Source organism: Pristiophorus japonicus, chromosome 8 (genome assembly GCF_044704955.1).
Source record: "Pristiophorus japonicus isolate sPriJap1 chromosome 8, sPriJap1.hap1, whole genome shotgun sequence".
Lineage (NCBI taxonomy): Eukaryota > Metazoa > Chordata > Chondrichthyes > Pristiophoridae > Pristiophorus > Pristiophorus japonicus.
In genome coordinates, this window is record NC_091984.1 from 218,440,764 (window position 1) to 218,466,359 (window position 25,596).

General features: G+C 44.9%; 1 protein-coding gene and 1 long non-coding RNA gene across 2 annotated transcripts in view; both read right to left on the reverse strand.

The window, feature by feature from the left end:
• Window positions 1–25,596, reverse strand: part of LOC139269250 (2'-5'-oligoadenylate synthase 2-like) — a 52,930-nt gene that overhangs the window by 22,752 nt on the left and 4,582 nt on the right. Inside the window, exons 3-7 of the mRNA XM_070888338.1 lie at window positions 23,184–23,490; window positions 21,772–21,944; window positions 11,915–12,165; window positions 11,185–11,317; window positions 6,093–6,331 (exon numbers count right to left, since the gene is read on the reverse strand). Of these exons, the coding sequence (XP_070744439.1) occupies window positions 6,093–6,331; window positions 11,185–11,317; window positions 11,915–12,165; window positions 21,772–21,944; window positions 23,184–23,490 (1,103 nt within the window). The remainder of the gene's footprint in view (window positions 1–6,092; window positions 6,332–11,184; window positions 11,318–11,914; window positions 12,166–21,771; window positions 21,945–23,183; window positions 23,491–25,596) is intronic.
• Window positions 3,396–5,652, reverse strand: LOC139269003 (uncharacterized). Its single transcript, XR_011594147.1, has 2 exons — window positions 5,011–5,652; window positions 3,396–4,165 (listed from the first exon to the last, which is right to left on the reverse strand). It is a non-coding gene; the product is annotated as an uncharacterized lncRNA (long non-coding RNA).

The window sequence follows — 25,596 nt, forward strand, 5'->3', positions numbered from 1 at the left end:
CGCTACACACAGCATCCGCGTAGCGCTTGACTCCCCACCCCTGTAGCATCTCGGTTACTGCCTCCAACGACAATGGAACGCTAAAGATCCCGGCCCCGGATGGTTACCGCCCCCAATCGGGGCGCAGGACAATTTCGTCCCCCATGTCTTTACTGAATGATGTGCATGGGTTTCATTTTATTTCAAATATCTAAGCTTTTTATAGTGTTTAATTAACAGAACACTACTGACAGTAGTTTCAATGGACAGTAATTTCAACAGCTCATGCCCCACAAATGCACAGCCCCACAGGAACATTTCCATTTACAATCTATATTAATGACTTAGATGAAGGGACTGATTATAACTTATCCAAGTTTGTTGATGATACAAAGTTAGGTGGGAAAATACACTAGACAGATTCCTGGGATGAAGCGATTGTCCTATGAGGAGAGATTGAGTAGACTAGGCCTATATTCCCTAGAGTTTAGAACAATGAGAGGTGATCTCATTGAAACATCTAAAATTATTAAGGGGCTTGACAGGGTAGATGCAGGGAGGATGTTTCCCTTGGTTGGGGAATCTAGAACCAGGGGTCACAGTCTCAGAATAAGGAGTCAGCCATTTAGGACTGAGATGAGGAGAAATTTCTTCACTTAATGTTTGCGAAGTTTTGGAATTCTCTACCTCAAAAGGCTATGGAGGCTCAGTTGTTGAGTATATAGAAGACAAAGGTCGATACACTTTTGGGAACTAAGGGAAACTATGGGGATAGTGCGGGAAGGTGGAGTTGAGGTAAAATATCAGCGATGATTTTGTTGAATGGCGGAGCAGGCTCAAAGGGCCGAATGGCCTGCTCCAGCTCCTAATTCTTATTTTGTTATGTAACATCTCTCTGAGACTGTAGCCTTCACTGACAGTTTTATACTTCTGTCCTCTCCACTTCAGTAACCTGCTTTGAGTGGCATCATTTCTCCGCAACCAATCTAGGGCCATTTAAGGATTTGCATAAATGTTTTTCTCTCAGTATTTCTACAGAAGGAACTGGCCCCATTTTTTTCCAACCAAATCACAATGCAGTATAATACTCCTTGGTGAATAAGGTGAGGGCCTTAATCCTTTAACGATTATCACAACACAAAAGATAATTAATGTCATTCTTTTCAGTGTTACTCTTAATTATTGTTAAGTGACGGGTCAGTTGGAGACAAATCGTTACGAATTGTGTTTACATCGCAACCAATTCTGGGATGCACCACAGAAGTGAGCAGGTGCCAAAAATAAATGCTGCCATCAGAGGGAGAAGCTGGTGATGCAGATACCATTGCAAACAGCAGATAGCGCCGTGTAACGCACTGCTGTTAATCATGAATTCATTTTGCACATTTGAGAGAGGAAGACACAGTAGTGGCACATAGTTAAAGCCCATTTCAGCTCCTAATCTCACACTTTGCCAAGGGGCGAGTGGTAAGTGGAGGGCAATTATTTTCCCACCAAAAGGAGAACAAACAGCAGAGGGTTTGCTCTCCTGGGTTGTACAGTCCCCACCACCTAAACCACCCGAGTTTCAATCGGCTAAAAAGCGCAAACTATTTCCAAAACTGTCAAATTACAAAGTTGCTGCTTGCAGTGTGTTAAGTGCTCCATGTATTTCAGATGTCGTTCTTTCAATAGCTTTTCACGCTATTTCAGCAAGTCCGAGAGTAGATTGTGAAAGAGCCAGGTGCTGTTCAGGGAACAGCATCAGAATTCCAACCAAACAGGAAAACGAAACGCGAGATTAACATAGAAACATAGAAAATAGGTGCAGGAGTAGGCCATTCGGCCCTTCGAGCCTGCACCGCCATTCAATGAGTTCATGGCTGAACATGCAACTTCAGTATCCCATTCCTGCTTTCTTGCCATACCCCTTGATCCCCCTAGTAGTAAGGACTACATCCAACTCCTTTTTGAATATATTTAGTGAATTGGCCTCAACAACTTCCTGTGGTAGAGAATTCCACAGGTTGACCACTCTCTGGGTGAAGAAGTTTCTCCTCATCTCGGTCCTAAATGGCTTACCCCTTATCCTTAGACTGTGACCCCTGGTTCTGGACTTCCCCAACATTGGGAACATTCTTCCTGCATCTAACCTATCTAAACCTGTCAGAATTGTAAACGTTTCTATGAGACCCCCTCTCATTCTTCTGAACTCCAGTGAATACAAGCCAGTCTTTCTTGATATATCAGTCCTGCCATCCCGGGAATCAGTCTGGTGAACCTTCGCTGCACTCCCTCAATAGCAAGAATGTCCTTCCTCAAGTTAGGAGACCAAAACTGTACACAATACTCCAGGTGTGGCCTCACCAAGGCCCTGTACAACTGTAGTAACACCTCCCTGCCCCTGTATTCAAATCCCCTCGCTATGAAGGCCAACATTCCATTTGCTTTCTTAACCGCCTGCTGTACCTACATGCCAACCTTCAAGATGGTAAATATCAGGACCTGTGTCTCCATTAAGGATGGGGAAGTTGAGGAGACACTTCTCCGCTGCTTACAGTCTCGTTCAGTTTAGTTGATTTGATTTGCTGCAGTCTTGTTCAATCGTCATAGCGCTACCCCTTTAAACTGTTTAATGCGTATAACGGGAAAATCGCATTAGCACCAAAAAAAGAAAGACTTGCATTTATATAGAATCTTTCCTGACCACTAGATGTCCTAAGGTGCTTTACAGCCAATGAAGTACTTTTGGAGTGTGGTCACTGTTGTCATGTAGGAAACGTGGCAGCCAATTTGCACATAGCAAGCTCCCACAAACAGCAATGTGATAATGACCAGATAATCTGTTTTTTGTTATGTTAATTGAGCCAGGACACCAGGATAACTCCCCAGCTCTGCTTCGAAATAGTGCCATGGGAACCTTTGCGTCCATCTGAGAGAGCAGAAGGGGCTTCGGTTTAATGTCTCATCCGAAAGACGGCACCTCCGACAGTGCAGCTACAAGATTTCAAACAATGTTTTGTACATAAACCCAATTAAACGGAGGTTATGTTTTTGGGGTTATAAGGTTCCGTGTCATTAACTACTCAAAAGTAAACCCTGCATCACTTACAAGCCGGAGCGCACCATTGCCTTCCAATATTTAGCTAAATGTATCAAATTCAGGTGTCGAACAGAAAACCCTTTGCACTCTAGTCAGGATGACAGAATATACATGCTGCTTCATAATTTCATCTTTGGCACGCAGTGTAATGTAAACCCTTATCAGACTGTGGCTCGGACAATAAACCAACAGCTACATTGATGAGTGCACCATCATCACAGGGAGTGCAGAAGCTCAATGAGAATGCCTTTTCGGGAGAACCAGCAATGGGCAATAAATGTAGCTGTGTCAGCATCACTCTCCACACATCAATGCGTTTAACAACAACAACAACTTGTATTTCTATAGCGCCTTTAATGTAGTAAAACGTCCCAACACATTTCACAGGAATATTATAAGACAAAAAAATTGACACCGAGCTACATAAGGAGAAATTAGGGCAGGTGATCAAAAGCTTGATCAAAGAAGTAGGTTTTAAAGTGCATCTTAAAAGAGGAAAGAGAGGTAGAGAGGCGGAAAAGTTTAGGGAGGGAATTCCAGAGCTTAAGGCACAGCCACCAATGGTTGAGTGATTATAATCAGGGATGCTCAAGAGGGCAGAATTCGAGGAGCACAGACAACATGAGAGGTTGTGGGGCTGGAGGAAATTACAGAGATTGGGAAGGGCAAGGCCATGGAGGGATTTGAAAACGAGGATGACAATTTTGAAATCGAGGCGTTGCTTAACCAGGAGCCAATGTAGGTCAGCGAGCATAGGGGTGGTGGGTGAGCGCGACTTGGTGCGAGTTAGGACACAGGCAGCGGAGTTTTGGATCACCTCTAGTTTACGTAGGGTAGAATTTGGGAGGCCTGCCAGGGGTATGTTAAAAAGAACATTAAACAGGTAAATGAACAGTATATAATACAAGCAGTATATTTACAGTCCTTATAAACAACAAAGACACTTCTCCTGGGCTAACCGTCAACACAAAGTTAATCCTTGGAACATAGTCACTACTTTCCTATGCGGCAAAATTCTACAATGGAGCCTCTGAACAGCTTGTACCCGTGACAGCTTCAGATTGACAGGTGAGTCCATAGCGGAAAGTTACTGGCTAGAGTTGTCTGTCAAAGAGAGTGCAATGATTAGCCTTGCTAGAATATTAAGAGTAAGTTTTGCTACAACTATACAAAGCCCTGGTTAGACAATATCTGGAGTACAGTTGTGGGCACGCCACCTTAGAAAGGAAATATTGGCCTTGGAAGGAGTGCAGAGCAGATTGACCAGAACATTACCAGAGCTCCGAGGGTTAGAATATGAGGAGAGATTAAATAACCTAGGCTTGTATTCCTTGGAATGTAGAAGGTTAAGGGCTCATTTGATTGAGGTTTTTAGGATTGGGAAAGGAATTGATAAGGTAGAGAGAGAGAAACTTTTTTCTGCGGGTAGGGGAGTCTAGGACAGGGGAACATAACCTTAAAATCCGAGCCAGGCCATTCAGGAAGATGTTAGGAAACTTACTAACTCAAAGGATGGTAAAAGTGTGGAACTCTCTCCCACAAAAAGCAGCAGATACTAACTTAATTAATATGTAATCTGGGATCGATAGTTTTTGCTAGCCAAGGGTATTTAGGGATAAGGAGCCAAGGCAGATAGTTGGAGTTAGGATGCAGATCAGCCATAATCTCATTGAATGGTGGAGCAGGCTCGAGGGACTGAGTGGCCTACTGCTGTTCCTATGAATCATTGGTCCTAACTTTTTCCCAGATCCAACCCATATCTATAACCCAACCACAGCTGTCAATCAAACCTATGACTCCGTAAAAGATCCCCAGGAAGTTGAATGATTTGTGATTGTGAGAAATCCATCTTTTGTTCAGCCAGCTATCAGCGACACTACTTAACAAATTGACACCCGTAGCTCGGCATTCAATTAACATTAAAGAAAATAACGTCATTTATTTAGCACCTTTCATGACCTCAGGACATCCCAAAGCACTTCACAATGAAGTAGTACTTTTGAAGTGTAGTCACTGTTGTAATGTAGAGAAACACAGTTGTCAATTAGTGGTCAGCAAGGTCCCATAAACAGCAATGAGATAAATGACCAGATAATCTGTTTTAGTATTGTTGGCTGAGACTTAATTGCTGGGCAGGACACCAGGAGAACTCTCCTGTTATTCTTTAAATAGTACCATGGGATCTTTTTAACTTCTCATTTGAAGTACAGCCCATCTTAAAGTGGGGCATTCCCTCAGTACTGCACTGAAGTGTCAGTCCAGATTTTTTTTATTCCTTCACGGGATGTGTTTGTCACCGGCAAGGCCAGCATTTATTGCCCATCCCTAACTGCCCTCGAGCAGGTGGTGGTGAGATGCCATTTCAGAGGGCAGTTAAGAGTCAACCACATTGCTATGGGCCTGGAGTCACATATAGACCAGACTGGGTCAGGACGGCAGATTTCCTTTCCTAAAACACATTAGTGAACCAGATGGGTTTTTACGACAATCCAGTAGTTTCATGCGGTCACCATTACTGATACTAGCTTTTTAATCCAAACCTGTGCCGGCTCTTTGAAAGAGCTGTCCAATTAGTCCCACTCCCCTGCTCTTTTCCCACAACACTGATTTTTTTCTTTCAGTAATTAATGTAATTATTTTAAATCTCTAGCCTCTGGATACCAAACCCCCTGCCAGTGCAAAACGTTTGTTCTTATCTAGTCTATCAAATCCCCTCATAATTTTGAGCATCTTTATTAATTGTCCCCTTAACCTTCTCTGTGCTAAGGAGAAAAATCCCAATTTCTCCAATCTCCCCACCGATTGAAGTTCCCATCAAAAATACCATTAATCCACTCGAGAGTTTGAAATCAAAAGCTCAGATTGTCGGAAATTTTAAGCATGAACCTATTTGGGCACGACATTGGTTGGGATTGTGCTTCTTGCCAAAAGGTTTGTAACTCTGCTCTGAAGCATTGGTTTGCTGTCTCTGGTTGGCATATTGACTTGCTCTCCAATACACAGGCAGATTGCTCAGGACTTCCTCTGTTACAGTAAGATGCACGAGCTGGATTGCTCTTTCAGATCGAAGGTAACATCATCGAAAATTCTGTAATTGGATAGCGTACGATCTTCATCCAGCATCTGACCATTCCACTCCAGGTAATGATTGAAAACTGAGACGCTGGCCTGAGCCTCGAGTTGTTGCTTAATATTTCGAATGGGGATGAAAGGGTTGATGGATAAAGAAATGTCATGGGGCTCCACTGAAACCCGAACACCTTTCACGGGCTGAAAAGGACAAACAGAAAATATTGTAAAATAACCAAGGGGACCCAGGTTTTGTACAAGATGCATCACTAATCTTACTGTACTCCATGGTACATTCAGTGCTTCCGTGCTAATGGGAAGCCAAGCGTGAAAGGAGAACAGACTGAGGATCAGTACTAGAGCGTGGTAACCCTACCTCTGAACCATGCTCTCTTTGAATGTGGCCACCTACTGGGAGTGCAGGATCACTGAATCTACCCTTACATCTATCCACATGTTTTAAAGAAAACTATAATATCATCGCTTCCTGTTTGTCACATCATACTTCCTCTATTAAATTTAGGTGTCGCACTTCTTTTGGTTGGTTCCCACATTGGCACAAGACTTTTTGATTTGATCAATTTTGATTTAAGAACTCGCAACTCAGTAGCTACAAAATGCAACCAGAACCTACCAATAAAGTAGAGCGGAACTTGAATCCATCAAGCAATCCAAAAAATTCTACATCTTTTTGGCCGCAAACAATCAGAAGTAGAAATATTTACTAATTAATAAAAAATCAAACCAAAGCAAACAAAGCATTTTTCTTTGCCAGTTTTTTCCGACATGCCGGATTGCCCTATACAGTTATTGTAAATCAGCGGCCCTAATGACAGTAAGTTGTTCATTACAGAGCATAACAGTGAGCAATGCCACAGGAGATCCACCAATATATTGAGCAAAAACATCACTGGTCCAGACATTTAACTTTGACGACTGATTTTTCTGTTCTTAATAGAGGCATCTAATTTACTACAGTGTGGGATTCTTTGGCTGTTTTTTCACAAGATGTACTTGGACACGAGCAACGTTAAGATGTGGTTTTTAGTAAAAGATTTTAGGGGGTTAGCTTACTATAACAGTCGCAGTGCAAGATGGGAGTTTGTTTCTCTGTCAGGGCTGTGAGAGAGGCTTTTAAAAGTCAGAATGTAGACACCAAGGGGCCGAAATTCATCAACTCACCACCTGCTGTCGTCGACTGCCGCCGACATTGCTCTTGCAGATCCATCCAGTGCCACTTTCGAGGTAGCCTGGAGCGGGCGGGAGGGGAGAGCCACCGGGAACCGCCCGCTGACGTCAGCGGATGGCCAAGTGCCACAAGTGACCATCCACCCGCTGAGCTCCCATATTGATGCAGGCAGGAGTCGGCGGGAGAATGGAGGTGGATCGCTGCGAGGAGGCTAGTCTGTCCCCACCGGTAAGTATGAAGATCATTGAAAAAAGGTTAATGAACATTTTTTAATTGGTTTTTCCACAGCGACTTACCTTGATGCGGTCCCCAGAAGGTCTTCTGATAGTTTTTTTATTTTTTGTTATTGATTTTTATTTTTAGGTCTTCGACCCTCCGTGGGTCCGACTCCATCCTCGGCAGCACTTGGGCGGCAAGTGCCTCTGCCGCCGAGAATGCAATCTCCTGCTGGCTGCAGCCCAGATTAGCGGCCTAAGTCCCTCATTTGTCGAGGGACCTTCTTCATGAATATCCTGCGAAAGTACCGTCAGGTACCTCGGCGGCACTTGGACGGGGGGAGGCTTTGACCAAATTTGGCCCCCAAGAAGCTGCTGAGTAAGAAAAACCTGCTGTCTGAGGTAGTAGGACAGAGTGCAGAGAGATTGTGCTATTAAGGTAAGTTAAGCAACCCGCCAGAGTGGGCTAGTGCTTAAGTATTCTTTAATGTTGTAACAGTCTAGAAACAGAAGTTATACCAACTGTATCAAATGATTCTCAGAAATCTCATTGATCTGTGTGTTTCACCTACTGTGCAATAGAGTAGCGTGTGATTCAGACTAAACTTCACCTCACATTATGTTAACTTGATCCACCTCCAGAAAGATTGAAGGAGTACATGTGAGTAAGGCGCAGAAATCTGGCCCAGATCACAGGGTAGTTCCTTTGTTACCCTCCTGGGTCTCACTACTGTACAAGTGGATATAGGGCAGCAGGAATAAACTTCTATAAAAGAGCCACTTCAAGGAGCGACTGACACCATTGAGCCATGAAGATAACTATGCTAGTTCTGAACTTGTGACACTCATACTCTGGATCATGAGAACGTAAAAAATCATATAAAATGAAAAAGCCTACAAAGTGCCTTTGATAGCTCATTGAATAAATATTGTTTGTGCTATGGTAGTGAGCCAATCGGATTCACTCTCTGGTCCATGCTGCTTGAGTTGATCATAGCTAGTATAGCAGTAGGGCTGCTATCATTTGCCTCAGTGTCCATGGGCTACGCCGGGGAGAAAATACATCCATCATGGTTACCCCTCCTGATCGCAATCTGTAACCCGTCCTAGAAGTACATACATGTGGACTTCAGAGAAGGACATGTTTGGGCTCAGCTGTAAACCCACCCTCCTCCCAATCGAATCGGCTCCTGACACTCATTGTTACGGTTCACACATGAAGAATGGCCACTTGTTTGAGGTACCAGAGGCCTGCCAAGGCCCATGGAACCATACCACAGCACAGGCCTTAGAGAGGGCGCAGCAGATATTTACTAAAATGATGCCAGAGATGAGGGACTTCAGTTATGTGGAGAGACTGGAGAAACTGGGGTTTGTTCTCCTTAGGGCAGAGAAGGCAAAGAGGAGATATGATAGAGGTGTTCAAAATCATGAAGGGTGGCAGAAGGGTGAGTAACCACAGATTTATGGTGACTGGCAAAAGAATCAGAGGCGACCCAAGGAAACATTCCCTTTTACACAGCGGGTTGTTGTGATCTGGAACACGCGGCCTGAAAGGGTGGTGGAAGCAGATTCAATAGTAACATTCAAAAGAGAATTGGATAAATACTTGAAAATAAACCAATTATGGGGCTATGGGGAAAGAGCAGGGGAGTGGGACTAATTGGATAGCTCTACCAAAGAGCCAGCACAGGCACGATGGGCCGAATGGACTTTCTGTGGCCAGAATTTTCTCCAGGTAGGCGGGTTGGGTGTGGGCGGCCTCCGAGGCGGCCTAGAAGGCGGGATCCCCGTTGCCCTGCCGACTTTAGTAGCAGAGCCTGATTGGAATGTGAGGCCTCGGATTCCCGCCCGCAGCCAGCCCCATTGAGAGGCTGGCTGACTGCGGGTGGGTAGGTGTGCCGATGCAGAGTGGGAGCGAGGGATCAGTCTGAGGGAGGAAGGGGGTCGGGGATGGGGGGGGGGCAGGGTAGCCGTCAGGGATCAGCAGGGGAAGGTCGTGGATGGGGGGGGAACCGGGGATCAGCAGGGGAGGGTCAGGGTTGGGGGAGGCGGGGATCAGCGGGGGAAGGTCGGGGATCGGAAGGGAATGATCCAGGGTGGGAGTGTCGGTGATTGGAAGGGGAGGATCGGGGATGGGGGTGGGGGGGAGAGGGCTGGAATCGGCAGAGGTGTGGGGGGGGGGGGGTCGGTCGGAACATCAATGGGGTGTGGGGTTCGACCGGGGATTAGGGGAATCGGGGATTGGCAGGGGTGGGGGAGTGCCACCGGAGGATTGTGACCGGCCTCATCATCATCATGGAAGTAACAAAGGCATGGACGAGGTTTTCAGCAGCAGATGAGCTGAGGTAGGGGTGGAGACGGACAATGTTACGGAGGCAAAAAGTTGCAGACATCGGTCAGGGAAAGGGATGGTGTCAGTGGCTAAGGATGGAATTTGTGACTGAACCGAAGACAATCAGAAACTATGGGCCCAAGTTTCCACACGATAAAAAACGGGCGCCCCTCCGAGCTGGGCGCCCGTTTTTCGCGCCTAAAACGGCGCCGGAAAAAAAACTCGCGATTCTGGAGAGCCCTGCAGCTCCATGTCTGTTTGGCGCGGCGCCCAGGGGGGCGGAGCCTACACTCGCGCCGATTTTGTAAGTGGGAGGGGGCGGGTACTATTTAAATTAGTTTTTTTCCTGCCGGCAACCCTGCGCGTGCGCGTTGGAGCGTTCGCGCACGCGCAGTGTGAAGGAAACATTGGCATTCGGCCATTTTTGTAGTTCTTTGTAGCTGTATAATTTTTGAACATTTTTTAATAAAAGCACATTGCCATCAGCACATCAGCACTGAGGCTTCTTGCAGCCTTCTTACTGTCTCCTTCCCCCCTCCCCCGGGGGAAGAACGGGCGCCTTCTCCCCCCCCCCCCACCGCGGGAAGAACGGGCGCCTCAGGCTGACTGCAGCATTCTCCCTGGCTGAAGCACTTTCACATAGATAGGAAGATGGTTTATTTAATCTTTTCTTTGCTTATAAATGTTTATTCAGGTTGGATTTATTTGTATAATATTTGTAGAAGTATAAATAAGGATTTATTATAGAATTTAATGACTTCCCTTCGCCCCCCCCCCACCTAATTTGTAACCTGCGCCTGATTTTTTAATGTGTAGAACAGGTTTTTTCAGTTCTACAAAAATCTTCACTTGCTCCATTCTAAGTTAGTTTGGAGTACGTTTTCACTGTGGAAACTTTCAAATCAGGCGTCAGTGGTCGGACACGCCTCCTTTTGAAGAAAAAATTCTGTTCCAAAGTAGAACTGTTCTACCTGACTAGAACTGCAGAAAAAAAAATGTGGAGAATTGCGATTTCTAAGCTAGTCCGTTCTCCACCAGTTGCTCCTAAAAGTCAGGCGCAAATCATGTGGAAACTTGGGCCCTAAATGAGGATTACAGAAAATAATCCAAAATTGAGGTTCAGAGGATCTAACAAAATATCTTTGTGGTTTATGAATCCTTTGATAGGATTACTTTGTAATCTATCAATTTCTCATCAAGTGCCCACTGAGTACAATTGTCGTCTGATATAAATCGTGTATATCCCTCTCGGTATTTCTTTTTTAGAAAATTCCAGTATTTGGTACTACACCATGCGCTTCCTGTGATATTTTACCTCAACATCCCAGGAGATGATGTTCCACACACAATTCTGCTGTAAACAATTTTGGGCCTCTTGTGCAACTAGATCCCATCTAGCATTTCCAGCAACGTTTCCCGTTGGATCTGCCGGGTCGAGAATCATTGGCCTAAATGTTCAAACAACACAAGAATCACCAGTCAAAAGACGTATTTTTACGCACTCGTTCTTTGAACTATACAAAACTTTGGGGATTTATCTTTCAGGTCCATTTTTAAGACACCTCAGTAAACAATTTGTGATTCAGTGAGGCATACACAGTAGAAGAGACATTATATAACTAGCTCTCATAAGTTGTCTACATGTTTTATGGTAAATGAAACATTTGAGCCAAACTTTCCCTCTTAATTAAACACCTCTCTTTTTCATCCCCTTCCCTTTTTAGCTCAGGCCTGTACTGATACCATTCCTGAGGTAGCTGCTGAGAGGTGCACAGAGTGGCCTGTGCTGGCATTTGCTCCACATTTATACGCTGCCCATTTTGGTGGTAGTGGAAGCAGATTCAATAATAACTTTCAAAGGGGACTGGATAAATACTGGAAAGGGGAACATTTGCAGGGCGATGGGCAAAGGGCAAGGAGTGGGACTAATTGGATAGCTCACCCAAAGAGCTGGCACAGGCATGATGGGCAGAATGGCCTCCTTCTGTGCTTATCATTCTATGATTCCCCATCAGGAAAAATATCATTAAAAAAATCCAACTTACCTTGGTTCTTGGAGTTTGTCTTTCAGGAAATTGCCAACAAAGGGACAGTTGAAGTTGTAGTTGTCAGTCCAGAACATCCACAACTCTTCGTATTCAACAATCAATTCCATGACGGTGCGGAATCCTTCGGCAGTGCTGAAATTCTCTCCCTTCTCAGCACTCTCCCATGCGTGGATGATCAGCAGCTCCAGGGCGTACTTTGGTGGAAGGAATTCTCCACTTCTCATGAAACGTTTGTATGGGCGCACATACTGTCGGGTAAAAATAAGTCAACGCATAGGCCTGTGATCCTTACACTGTTACTTTCTCGTTCGAAGCATTTAAAATTAAACCTGGCCAGGCAAGGTTTCCAGGGCAGAGCCTCATAGAAACATAGAAACATAGAAAATAGGTGCAGGAGTAGGCCATTCAGCCCTTCTAGCCTGCACCGCCATTTAATGAGTTCATGGCTGAACATGCAACTTCAGTACCCCATTCCTGCTTTCTCGCCATACCCCTTGATCCCCCTAGTAGTAAGAACTTCATCTAACTCCCTTTTGAATATATTTAGTGAATTGGCCTCAACTACTTTCTGTGGTAGAAATTCCACAGGTTCACCACTCTCTGGGTGAAGAAGTTTCTCCTCATCTCGGTCCTAAATGGCTTACCCCTTATCCTTCGACTGTGACCCCTGGTTCTGGACTTCCCCAACATTGGGAACATTCTTCCTGCATCTAACCTGTCTAAACCCGTCAGAATTTTAAACGTTTCTATGAGGTCCCCTCTCATTCTTCTGAACTCCAGTGAATACAAGCCCAATTGATCCAGTCTTTCTTGATAGGTCAGTCCCACCATCCCGGGAATCAGTCTGGTGAATCTTCGCTGCACTCCCTCAATAGCAAGAATGTCCTTCCTCAAGTTAGGAGACCAAAACTGTACACAATACTCCAGGTGTCTCGCTTGAATGAAGTACAAATTGAAAAATTGTTTTGTGTGTGTTTTTTTTTTAAAAAGAGTAAATCCAAAAAACTGTTTCCACTGGCAGAAGGATTGGTAACTAAAGAGTCAGCTTTAAGATAACTGGCACAGCGGGGAACATAGGAACAAATATTTTGTATCGGTCTTCTCAGTAGAAGACACTAAAAACATCCCAAAAATTGATAATCAAGGGGCTATCACGGGTGGGGGAGGGGGGGGTGGGGAACTTAAAACAATCACTATCACTAGAGAAAAAGTACTACGCAGACTAATGGGACTAAAGGTGGACAAGTCCCCTGGACATGATGGCCTGCATCCTAGGGTCTTAAACGAAGCGGCTGCAGAGATAGTGGATGCATTGGCTGTAATCTATCAAAATTCCCTGGATTCTGGAGAGGTTCCAGCAAATTGGAAAACCGCAAATGTAACTCCCATATTTAAGAAAGGAGGGAGACAGAAAGCAAAAAACTTTTAGTTTCCTAACATCTGTCATTGGGATAATGCTGGTGTCCATCATTGAGGAAGTAGAGCCAGGACATTTAGAAAATCATAATGCAGTCAAGCAGAGTCAGCATGTTTGACAAACTTGCTCGAGTTCTTTGAGGATGTAACGAGCAGGGTGGATAAAGGGGAACCAGTAGATGTTGTGTATTTGGATTTCCAGAAGGAATTCGATAAGGTGCCACATAAAAGGTTACTGCACAAGATAAGAGCACACGGGGTTGGGGGTAATATATTTGCATGGATAGAGGATTGGCTAACTAACAGAAAAGAAAGTCGGGATAAACGGGTCTTTTTCCAGTTGGCAAATTGTAACTTGTGGGGTGCTGCAGGGATCGGCGCTGAAGCCTCAACTATTTGCAATCTATATTAATGACTTGGATGAAGGGGCCGAGTGTAATGTAGCCAAGTTTGCTGATGATACAAAGATGGGTGGGAAAGCAAATTGTGAGGAGGATACAAAAAATCTGCAAAGGGATCTAGACAGGCTAAGTGAGTGGGCAAAAATTTGGCAGATGGTATACAATGTGGGAAAATTGCAAAATGCTGCAGTACAGAGGGATCTGGGGGTCCTTGTGCATGAAACACAAAAAGTTAGTATGCAGGTACAGCAAGTAATCAGGAAGGCAAATGGAATGTTGGCCTTTGTTGCAAGGGGGATGGAGTATAAAAGCAGAGATGTCCTGCTACAACTATACAGGGTATTGATGAGGCCACACCTAGAGTACTGCACATAGTTTTGGTCCCCGTATTTAAGGAAGGATATACTTGCATTGGAGGCTGTTCAGAGAAGGTTCACTGAGTTGATTCCGGAGATGAGGGGGTTGACTTATGAAGATAGGTTGAGTAGGTTGGGCCTATATTCATTGGAGTTCAGAAGAATGAGAGGTGATCTTATTGAAACATAAAAGATAATGAGGGGTCTCGACAAGGTAGATGCAGAGAGAATATTTCTATTAATAGGGGAAACTAAAACTAGGGGCATAGTTTCAGAATAAGGGGCCACCCATTTAAAACTGAGACGAGGGAAAATTTTTCTTTCAGAGGGTTGTAAATCTGTAGAATTCTCTACTCCAAAGAGCTGTGGAGGCTGGGTCATTGAATATATTTAAGGCGGAGATAGTCAGATTTTTGAGAGATAAGGGAGTAAAGGGTTATGGGGAGCGGGTAGGGAAATGGAGCTGAGTCCATGGTCAGATCAGCCATGATCTTATTAAATGGCGGAGTAGGCTCGAGGAGTCAAATGGTCTACTCCTGCTCCTATTTCTTATGTTCTTATGTAACCAGAGGTTTTGAATAGCTGCAGCACAACCTCTGCTCCCTTGAATTCGAGTCCTCCAGATATAAAGGTCAGCATTCCATGAGCTTTTTTGATTATTTTCTGAACTTGCTCATCACAATGTACCTGTACCCCCAAGTCTCTTTGGACCTCCATTATTTTTAGCTTTTTACCATTTAGAAAGTACCCTGTTCTTTCTTTTTTAGGTCTAAAGTGGATGATCTCACATTTGCTTACACTGAAATCCATTTGCCACAGCTTTGCCCATTCACTTAATCTATCAATATCCCTTGGTAATTTTATGCTTTCATCTACACTGCCGATAATGCCACCTATCTTTGTGCCATCGGCAAATTTGGATATGTGACTTAAAAACAGAAAATGCCGGAAATACTCAACAGGTCAGGCAGCATCTGTGGAGAGAGAAACAGAGTTAATGTTTCAGGTCAATGACCCTTCGTCAGAACTGGAAAAAGCTGGAGATATAATATAAATTTTTAAGCAAGTTTAGGAGCAGGGAAAGGGGGGAGGGCAGAAAAAACAAAGGGAAGGTGTGTGATAGGCAGAAGAGATTGAGAGACAAACGGGATGATGGTGCAAGGCGAAAGGAGATGGTAATGGGGCAAATTAAGAAACAAAAGATGAGTCTAGACAGGGTGTAAATGGGAATGGCAGATTAATCAACAGCTGTCATAGGGGGAAAAATAGGGGCAGAGATAATGGTCTGAAATTGTTGAACTCGATGTTGAGTCCAGAAGGCTGTAAAGTGCCTAAATGAAAGATGAGGTGCTGTTCCTCGAGCTTACGCTGAGCTTCATTGGAACAGTGCAAGAGGCCGAGGATGGAAGGAGAGATCAGAGTGGGAGTGGAGTGGAGAATTAAAGGGACAGGTGACCGGAAGCTCAGGATCACACTTACAGACTGAATGGAGGTGTTCCGCAAAGTGGTCACCCAATCTGCATTTAGTCTCCCCAGTGTAGAGGAGAGCGCATCATGAGCAGCGAATACAATATACTAAATTGAAAGAAGTACAAGTATTTCCAGCATTTTCTGTTTATTATTTCAGATTTCTAGCATCCACAGTATTTTGCTTTTGGATATATGACTTTCTATGCCATCATCTAAGCTGTTAATAAATATTGTGAATAGTTGAGGCCCCAACACACATCCCTGCCAGACACCACTAGTCACATCCTGCCAAATTGAGTATCTTCCCACGATCCCGACTCTCTGCCTGCTGCCGTTGAGCCAATTTCCGAACCTGGTCAATAATTTGCCCTCAATTCTATGGGCTTCTCCCTTAGATAACAGTCTCTTATGTGAGACTTTATTAAATCCCTGGTGGAAGTCCACCTACTTGAGTCACCACTTCAGAAAATTCAATCATGTTTGTCAGGCATGACCTATCATTCACAAATCCATGCTGGCTCTCTCTGACCAATTGAAAATTTTTGAGGTGTTCCGTCACCCTATCCGTATTTATAGACTCGAGCAAGTTTCCCAGAACAGATGTTAGGCTAATTGGTCTATAATTCCCTGGTTTCCCTCTCTCGCCATTCTTAAACAGCAGAGTGACATGCGCAATTTTCCATCCTAAAGGGACGGTTCCTGAATCCAGAGAATGTTGGAAGATTATAGTTAGGGCATCTTCAAAATGCTCACCTACTTCCTTTAAAACCCTGGATGGAAACCATCTGGCCCTGGGGATTTGTCACTCTTTAGTGCCATTATTTTCTTTATTACGGAGCGGCGTCAATGGCGGTGAGGTCTTATGTGCCCCGCAGCGATCCTCGGGTCGGGTTTTGCGGCGGCGTGGAACAGCACCACCCGGAAGAGCTATGCCGGGTGTGCAACGCCCCTGGTTGTGAGTTTGAGCTCCTGCCCGATCGTCCGCCCGGAAGTGTGTCCCGCAATGAACGCCTGGGAAATCAAGATGGTCCGATGATCCCGTCAGCAAAGAGGTGAATAATGGACTCTTAAGGTAAGTGTGATTGTTTTTTCTTTTAATTTTTTTAAGCGATTTGTGTTGTGGTGGAGTGGGCAATGTTTTGGGAATGTTTTTGTGTTTTTTTAGGCTCCCCCCAGCTCTAAGACTTTTCTCGGAGCGCTCCCAGCCCGGCTCTTTAGCTCCGGAGTTTCCCATCTAGCGCCAAGAAACATAGAAACATAGAAAATAGGTGCAGGAGTAGGCCATTCGGCCCTTCTAGCCTGCACCGCCATTCAATGAGTTCATGGCTGAACATTCAACTTCAGTACCCCATTCCTGCTTTCTCACCATACCCCTTGATCCCCCGAGTAGTAAGGACCTCATCTAACTCCTTTTTGAATATATTTAGTGAATTGGCCTCAACAATTTTCTGTGGTAGAGAATTCCACAGGTTCACCACTCTCTGGGTGAAGAAGTTCCTCCGCATCTCGGTCCTAAATGGCTTACCCCTTATCCTTAGACTGTGACCCCTGGTTCTGGACTTCCCCAACATTGGGAACATTCTTCCTGCATCTAACCTGCCTAACCCCGTCAGAATTTTAAATGTTTCTATGAGGTCCCCTCTCATTCTTCTGAACTCCAGTGAATACAAGCCCAGTTGATCCAGTCTTTCTTGATAGGTCAGTCCCGCCATCCCGGGAATCAGTCTGGTGAACCTTCGCTGCACTCCCTCAATAGCAAGAATGTCCTTCCTCAAGTTAGGAGACCAAAACTGTACACAATACTCCAGGTGTGGCCTCACCAATGCCCTGTACAACTGTAGCAACACCTCCCTGCCCCTGTACTCGAATCCCCTTGCTATGAAGGCCAACATGCCATTTGCTTTCTTAACCGCCTGCTGCACCTGCATGCCAACCTTCAATGACTGATGTACCATGACACCCAGGTCTCTTTGCACCTCCCCTTTTCCTAATCTGTCACCATTCAGATAATAGTCTGTCTCTCTGTTTTTACCACCAAAGTGGATAACCTCACATTTATCCACATTATACTTCATCTGCCATGCATTTGCCCACTCACCTAACCTATCCAAGTCGCTCTGCAGCCTCACAGCATCCTCCTCGCAGCTCACACTGCCACCCAACTTAGTGTCATTTGCAAATTTGGAGATACTACATTTAATCCCCTCATCTAAATCATTAATGTACAGTGTAAACAGCTGGGGCCCCAGCACAGAACCTTGCGGTACCCCACTAGTCACTGCCTGCCATTCTGAAAAGTACCCATTTACTCCTGCTCTTTGCTTCCTGTCTGACAACCAGTTCTCAATCCATGTCAGTACACTACCCCTAATCCCATGTGCTCTAACTTTGCACATCAATCTCTTGTGTGGGACCTTGTCGAACGCCTTCTGAAAGTCCAAATATACCACATCAACTGGTTCTCCCTTGTCCACTCTACTGGAAACATCCTCAAAAAATTCCAGAAGATTTGTCAAGCATGATTTCCCTTTCACAAATCCATGCTGACTTGGACCTATCATGTCACCTCTTTCCAAATGCACTGCTATGACATCCTTAATAATTGATTCCATCATTTTACCCACTACCGATGTCAGGCTGACCGGTCTATAATTCCCTGCTTTCTCTCTCCCTCCTTTTTTAAAAAGTGGGGTTACATTGGCTACCCTCCACTCTATAGGAACTGATCCAGAGTCAATGGAATGATGGAAAATGACTGTCAACGCATCCACTATTTCCAAGGCCACCTCCTTAAGTACTCTGGGATGCAGTCCATCAGGCCCTGGGGATTTATCGGCCTTCAATCCCATCAATTTCCCCAACACAATTTCCCAGCTAATAAGGATTTCCCTCAGTTCCTCCTCCTTACTAGACCCCCCGACCCCTTTTATAACCGGAAGGTTGTTTGTGTCCTCCTTCGTGAATACCGAACCAAAGTACTTGTTCAATTGGTCCGCCATTTCTTTGTTCCCCGTTATGACTTCCCCTGATTCTGACTGCAGGGGACCTACGTTTGTCTTTACTAACCTTTTTCTCTTTACATATCTATAGAAACTTTTGCAATCTGTCTTAATGTTCCCTGCAAGCTTCTTCTCATACTCCATTTTCCCTGCCCTAATTAAACCCTTTGTCCTCCTCTGCTGAGTTCTAAATTTCTCCCAGTCCCCAGGTTCGCTGCTATTTCTGGCCAATTTGTATGCCACTTCCTTGGCTTTAATACTATCCCTGATTTCCCTTGATAGCCACGGTTGAGCCATCTTCCCTTTTTTATTTTTATGCCAGACAGGAATGTACAATTGTTGTAGTTCATCCATGCGGTCTCTAAATGTCTGCCATTGCCCATCCACAGTCAACCCCTTAAGTATCATTCGCCAATCCATCCCAGCCAATTCACGCCTCATACCTTCAAAGTTAGCCTTCTTTAAGTTCTGGACCATGGTCTCTGAATTAACTGCTTCATTCTCCATCCCAATGCAGAATTCCACCATATTATGGTCACTCTTCTCCAAGGGGCCTCGCACAACGAGATTGCTAAATTAATCCTCTCTCATTACATAACACCCAGTCTAAGATGGCCTCCCCCCTAGTTGGTTCCTCGACATATTGGTCTAAAAAACCATCCCTTATGCACTCCAGGAAATCCTCCTCCACCGTATTGCTTCCAGTTTGGTTAGCCCAATCTATGTGCATATTAAAGTCACCCATTATAACTGCTGCACCTTTATTGCACGCACCCCTTATTTCATGTTTGATGCCCTCCCCAACATCACTACTACTGTTTGGAGGTCTGTACACAACTCCCACTAACGTTTTTTGCCCTTTGGTGTTCTGCAGCTCTACCCATATAGATTCCACATCATCCAAGCTAATGTCCTTCCTAACTATTGCCTTAATCTCCTCCTTAACCAGCAATGCTACCCCACCTCCTTTTCCTTTTATTCTATCCTTCCTGAATGTTGAATGCTGAATGTTGAATGAGAGGTGTACAATGCCTCCCTTTGTGCTGCGCCCCCTGACGCAGGGCCCAAATGCCCAAATTTAACTACTAAAGCACAAACTATTCCCAGCCGCTAACTTTCCCGCCCTATTGCCATTATCGCCCCAAAAACATTAAAGCCTAAAATCCAGCCCCCTGTCCCCGATTCAATAGTAGATTATTTGGGATATCTGGCTTGCTATCTTCTTCTACTGTAAATACTGACGCAGAGTAATTATTCAACATGTCGCCATTTCCCCATTGTCATTGACAATGTCACCACTTTCAGGGGCCAACATTGCTCCTGATCAGCCTCGAATGTAACTATAAAAATTCTTTGTATTGATTTTGATGTTCCTTGCAAGTTTCTTTTCACGCTCGCTTTTTGTAGCTCTTGCTATCGGTTTTATGACCCTTTTCTGTTCTTACTATCTTTATCATTTGCCAGGATCTGTGTGCTACTTTATGAATTTTTGCATGCCCTTTCCTCTAGTTTTATGCTGTCCCTTACCTCTTTGGCTGTTTTTTATGGGCAAGTAGAGCTCTTGCCCCTCAGGGGAGATGAGAAAATTTTTTTTAGGCAGCGTGTTGTTATGATCTGGAATGCACTACCTGCAAGGGCAGTGGAAGATGATTTAATCGTAACTTTCAATAGTAAATTGTATGTATAGTTGCAAAGGACAAAATTGCAGGGCTATGGCGAAAGAGCAGGAGAGTAGGACTAATTGGATAGCTCTTTCAAAGAGCCGGCACAGACTTACTGGGCCAAATGGGCTCCTTCTATGAATTGAGTGCAGAGGCCATGGCTGGAAAATCACAAACTGATTGCATTGATCTTTGTGCCCGATTCTTTGATCTACTCCTCTGTTGAGAGAAACCCTGTGTCTGCAGCCTCGTTTTACAAAGTTTAGCCTTTGATGCATAAACTTTTTGCATAAATCTTCGTATTATCAAGATGAGGATGACAATAGAACCATTTCCATTTTATTGCAACAAGTGCTAACACCAAGCACTCCTCAGGGCAGATGCAGTCTGGGTTACATGCAGAGTCACACTCCATCTAAAATATCTGATCAAGCACATCCCAAGCAAGAAAAATATAGGTTGGATGAAAGACAACGCTTCCTTCACTCTGCCCCAACCTTAAAACATCCCTGCTACAGGGATTTCTAAAGTTTTGGAGCTTGGGACTGGCTACACGTCAAAACCAGTGACTGGGCCATATACGATTGCGCAGAAACTGCGAGTACCATACATGAAAAAAAAATCACTGCGCGCACAAACCAGGAGCCCCGGGGCTAGCCTAAAAGCATCTGGCTCCTCCTGGCTCTACAAATGTTTTTAAAATAATTTACCTGTAGGTGGCGGCCACTGTGCTGGAGATTCCTGAGGAGGCCCACCTCCTGTTCTGTTCAACTGAAAGCAATTTCCCAGAGGGGTCCTTTAACAGGGGTTGGGCAACTCATTATCATATGCAAGGGGTCTAAGGCCTGGCTTAAGTGACTTTCTGGGATGCACAGAAGAGCGGACCGACTAAATGAACAGTGGCCCGAATGCGCACGCAGATTGGGCGTGGGATACCCACTGCTACATCTATCGTTATTATGCCCCTTTTGTGTCTGAAAAAATGGGCACAAACTACCAATTTTTAGCCCTCTTTTCCATACTCATTTATTTCTGATTCCATTAAGTCTGGACTGGATTAGAACCTGGCCAACAAACCTGGAACAGGTTGATGACTGACTGCATCCTGATGACCATAAAATTATACAGCTACTTTAAAATGGTAGCACCGTCTACTGTTTTAGGAACCACTATGGCAAATAAGGTCAGTCTGAAAGAGCCCTTACTGGTCAACTAGAGAAGAACTTGCAGATACTGGGGTAGAAATTCGCCGGCTTGTGCTTTTCCATCAATTAAAGTGAATGGTGGGCAACTATTGGATGGAAACCATCGAAGCGGAATCTCTATAGCACCGTGTCAGGGCTAGTTCAATTGGTTAGGCTTCGAGAATCATGTAGGTGGAAATCATATTGTAAACTATCGGGAAAAAACAAATCCTTTGCTATTTTAACAACAATGTCAACCTGTTTACTTTAAATGTTTGGTGCCTTTGTTAAAATAACAGAGAAACACATGAACAAGTTTGTTGTTCATATGGCAGAAAGCAATTTCAAAGGTAGTCCCTAAACTTACCATACTGTACCAGTGCTTCACAAGGCGGATGAGGCCTTTAAGTTTAGGTGGGCGCCACTTCACAAAGTTCCTCTGAAGTTCGGTGAAGCATGTTGAGAATTCTCCTCCATCCCCTCCGGCTTTAATCAGGTCTACATACACCTGGGCACTCGGGCTGTACTTTGTTAGCTGACCTTTAAGACATTGAAAAGACAAAATTTTATTATTGAGGTACTGGACAGTTTAACGCAGCACAAATTGCTTGTGATTTTGTACGGGCTAGAGGTAAAAAGAAAATCTGTAAAATGTTGACAATCTGAAATAAAAGCAGAAAATGCTGGAAGTACACAATTGCCTGGAGTTTACACAGGGCTCTCCTGAACTCCCGCCATAACTGTGGTGGAAACATTGGCGATATGGTGGGAACAGCAGTTTATGATCTTTCTTCAGGCATTCCAACAAAATTACGACAGGAGATCAGAATAACCCTTACAGAAATGCTAGCCCAATATGGCCGACACATCCAAAAAAAAAAGAGAAAGACATGTTTTAAGTAGAAATTCTGAAGCCAAATGTCCTCAGCCATTTCAGGAAGACCAGCATACACTGGGTCCCGGCTGCAGGGGTAGGTTTTTGGGATAGCCTTGTGCGGAGTGGGGGGGGGGGGAGGGGCAGGGTGAAGAACCTACGTTTTCCCCCACAAGGCCTTTAATGCAAGGGAAACCGGGGTTGTGGGGGAGCCCAGGGCAGGGATTGTACCTGTGCCCCAGCCTCCTGGAGCACCACTGCATCTGTGGGCCACTACACTGAACAGTAAATGGTCTACTGGTCTCTTGAAGGGCAGAAGTGGAGACCACCAGGTGACCTCGGCTACTTTCCTGGCCTGGACCCCAACTGATGTCTCCATGTTTATCCTTGAAAAGACTTCCAGTTGGTATATTTTTCTTTGGCTAATGCAGCCCGTTTACAAAATGAGCTGCTTTTGAGTGTCTCCAGGGAGGGCTTGACACCACGTTCCCCGCATCTGGAAGCCTGAAACCAGAATTCCTGGCACCCTGAGGCAGGCGGTTGCCTAAGATACACCTCTCGTGGCCATCCAGCCCTGTGCTAAGGAAAAGGAGGAGCCAATGATGGATCCCATTTCTAGAGATGCCCTGGTTACACCTGGATAGGTAAGAGTGAAACCTGGCAGTCTCACCAAGCTGGCCAATGGAGGAGAGGTGTTGGAGAGGGATAGTGTTCGGGATCCAGAACTATGGCAGGACAGACCTATGGAGGGTTTGACTTGTTGGGCAAGGTGAGGAGGGGGGAGTGTGGTGAGAGAAACATCTGAATGAATGGGTTGTGCTGTTGGTTCACACAATAAGAACTCCTTTAAATATATCTAATTTACCAGATTTTCCACCCAACCATTTGCATTTAAAGCCTCATACCTAAAGCATCAAATGCTGGCAGAACATCAACCTCAATAGATTCATACAGCTCTCTGGATTTAAAATGGAAGTTCAAGGAACGAGGAGAAAACGGTAAGCCAGACGGCAAGGTAATTATTTGGGGCTCTGACATGATGATCTCAGATGCGAGGCTTTGTTGGCATTCCTGCAGCATATCTCGAATTTTGTTCAAAATTTCACCCCGGTTGTTCTTCTGGTCTCTAAAACTTTTGAAGTGGCTGACGAAGATGACCAGATCCGCATCCGACCCATTTTTTAAAGCTGTTCCTTTCCCAGAGGAGCCACCCTGAAAAATGAGTAAAACAGCAGGACAACCTTTCAAATGAATGATGAGGAAAATGCATTACCACTCCACTCAGCACTGAACCTCAAATCCCCACCTCGAGCAGGGCTGGGCAATTATTTGGGCTGGAGGGCCACTTAACAAGTTTTGGTGCGCTGTTGAGGGCCGCCCACCAATGTTCCACCAATCATGCGGTCCTGCACAGGCCGATCCACAGCTCTTGCCACTGGAAGAGATACTGCGTATGCACGGCTGCATGGTGGCTGGCCGCGTAGCAAATTTAAAGGGACCGCGCACAAAAAAAATTTAAGGGAACATTGCATAAATATAAACATTGCCTAAACATAAATTCAGAAAGTAGTCAGATGCTATCGTACATGCACAACATGTATTCAATACTGCATAGAACTGAATCAAAGATAAAAGTTAAAAATGATGTGGTATCTTGTGGTTTCTGTAAATCAGTGCTGTGAAATAGAACTGTACCTTCATTAGAACTGGTGTCAGCATCAATTCCCCACCTCAGTCATCCTTATGCCCTTCTGCAAAGATTACTAATGCCATCACAATTGGTGCCAGATGAGAACCCTGCGTCATACTATGGATACCGGGAGAGGAAAGATGCAGCACCGGTCACTTTCTTTGGTAAAAGATTTATGGAGATAAGCAGCCATAATGCCACTCTAAAATGCATAGGGCATATTCGAGTACATAGTGCATTCTGGGTATGGACATCCTCCATTGGGGGCCAGAATTATGGAACGGATCCTTTTAAGATCAGGCCACGGAGAATCGCTTTTGCGAATTATTAATTTGAATGAAGTATTACTATGTTTTATCCTTGGCTGCAGTTCGGGTCTGTCTCTGACCCATGAGAAGTGAAAGTGGATAGATAACTGTGCAGCTTGAGCTCCGGCTCGCATTCTATTTCTGTCCCATCCAGGGAGCTGGATAGAATGGCTTGGCGGGCCGGATATGGCCCGCAGGCTGTACTTTACCCGCCACTGACCTAGGGCCTAAATTGAATGTTAACCTTCTTATCACCATTTCATAGAATCATAGAATGGTTACAGCACAGAAGGAGGCCATTTGGTCCATCGAGCCCGTGCCGGCTCTCTGCAAGAGCAGTTCAGCTGATCACACTTCCCCACCCTTTCCCCATAGCCCTGCAAATTTTTTCCTTCAGGTACTTATCCAATTCCCTTTTGATTGAATCTGCCTCCACCACCCTTTCAAGCAGTGCATTCCAGATCCTAACCACTCACTGCATAAAAACATTTTTCCTCATGTCGCCTTTGGGTCTTCTGCTAATCACCTTAAATCTGTGTCCTCTGGTTCTCGACCCTTCTGCCAATGGGGACAGCTTCTCTCTATCTACTCTGCCTAGATCCCTCATGATTTTGAACACCTTGATCAAATCTCCTCGCAACCTTCTCTGCTCTAAGGAGAACAGCCCCAGCTCCTCCAGTCTATCCACGGAACTGAAGTCTCTCATCCTGGGAACCATTCTTGTAAATCTTCTTGCCATTATTGAGCTTTTGGAAATCAGGGATAGAAATCTGAGCTAAATTGATTGGCCAGTTAAATTGGACAACACATTTGAACTTATTGGCCTGTATTTTGCAGTGGATTTGATGGCAAAGCTCTCAGCGTTCGTGGTCATCACCCTCCAAAACTTACCGCAACTTCAGGATTTAGCGCATGCATAGATAAATGTGATTTAATTAACAAAGTCTGTGGCATTCAGATAAAAACAAGGAATCAAGGGGTTTTCACAGCTTCACGTGACTGTAGCTTGGAGAAGTGTGGTAGTGGTTTTTTTTCTCCTTCCACCCCCACCTTCTGTCCCTTCCCTGCTTCCATTTCTTGTGCCAGCGAAGCCCTCTGTGCGACAAATTGTGGCGGAGGTGCAGCAATTGAGGGTATGGGGCCCAGGGGCAGCACTGACCAATCCACACTGTGATATGTGTGCGCACTAGGTCTGTGCAGCAGAGCGGGTCTCCAGTCGTCCAGGTTAACCCTTGCCACTGGATAAAGGCCTAGCTATGTCAAGCCTGTGTGGTGGCTGGTGTGTAACGGTCACCATACGTTAAAAAAATCCATGCACAG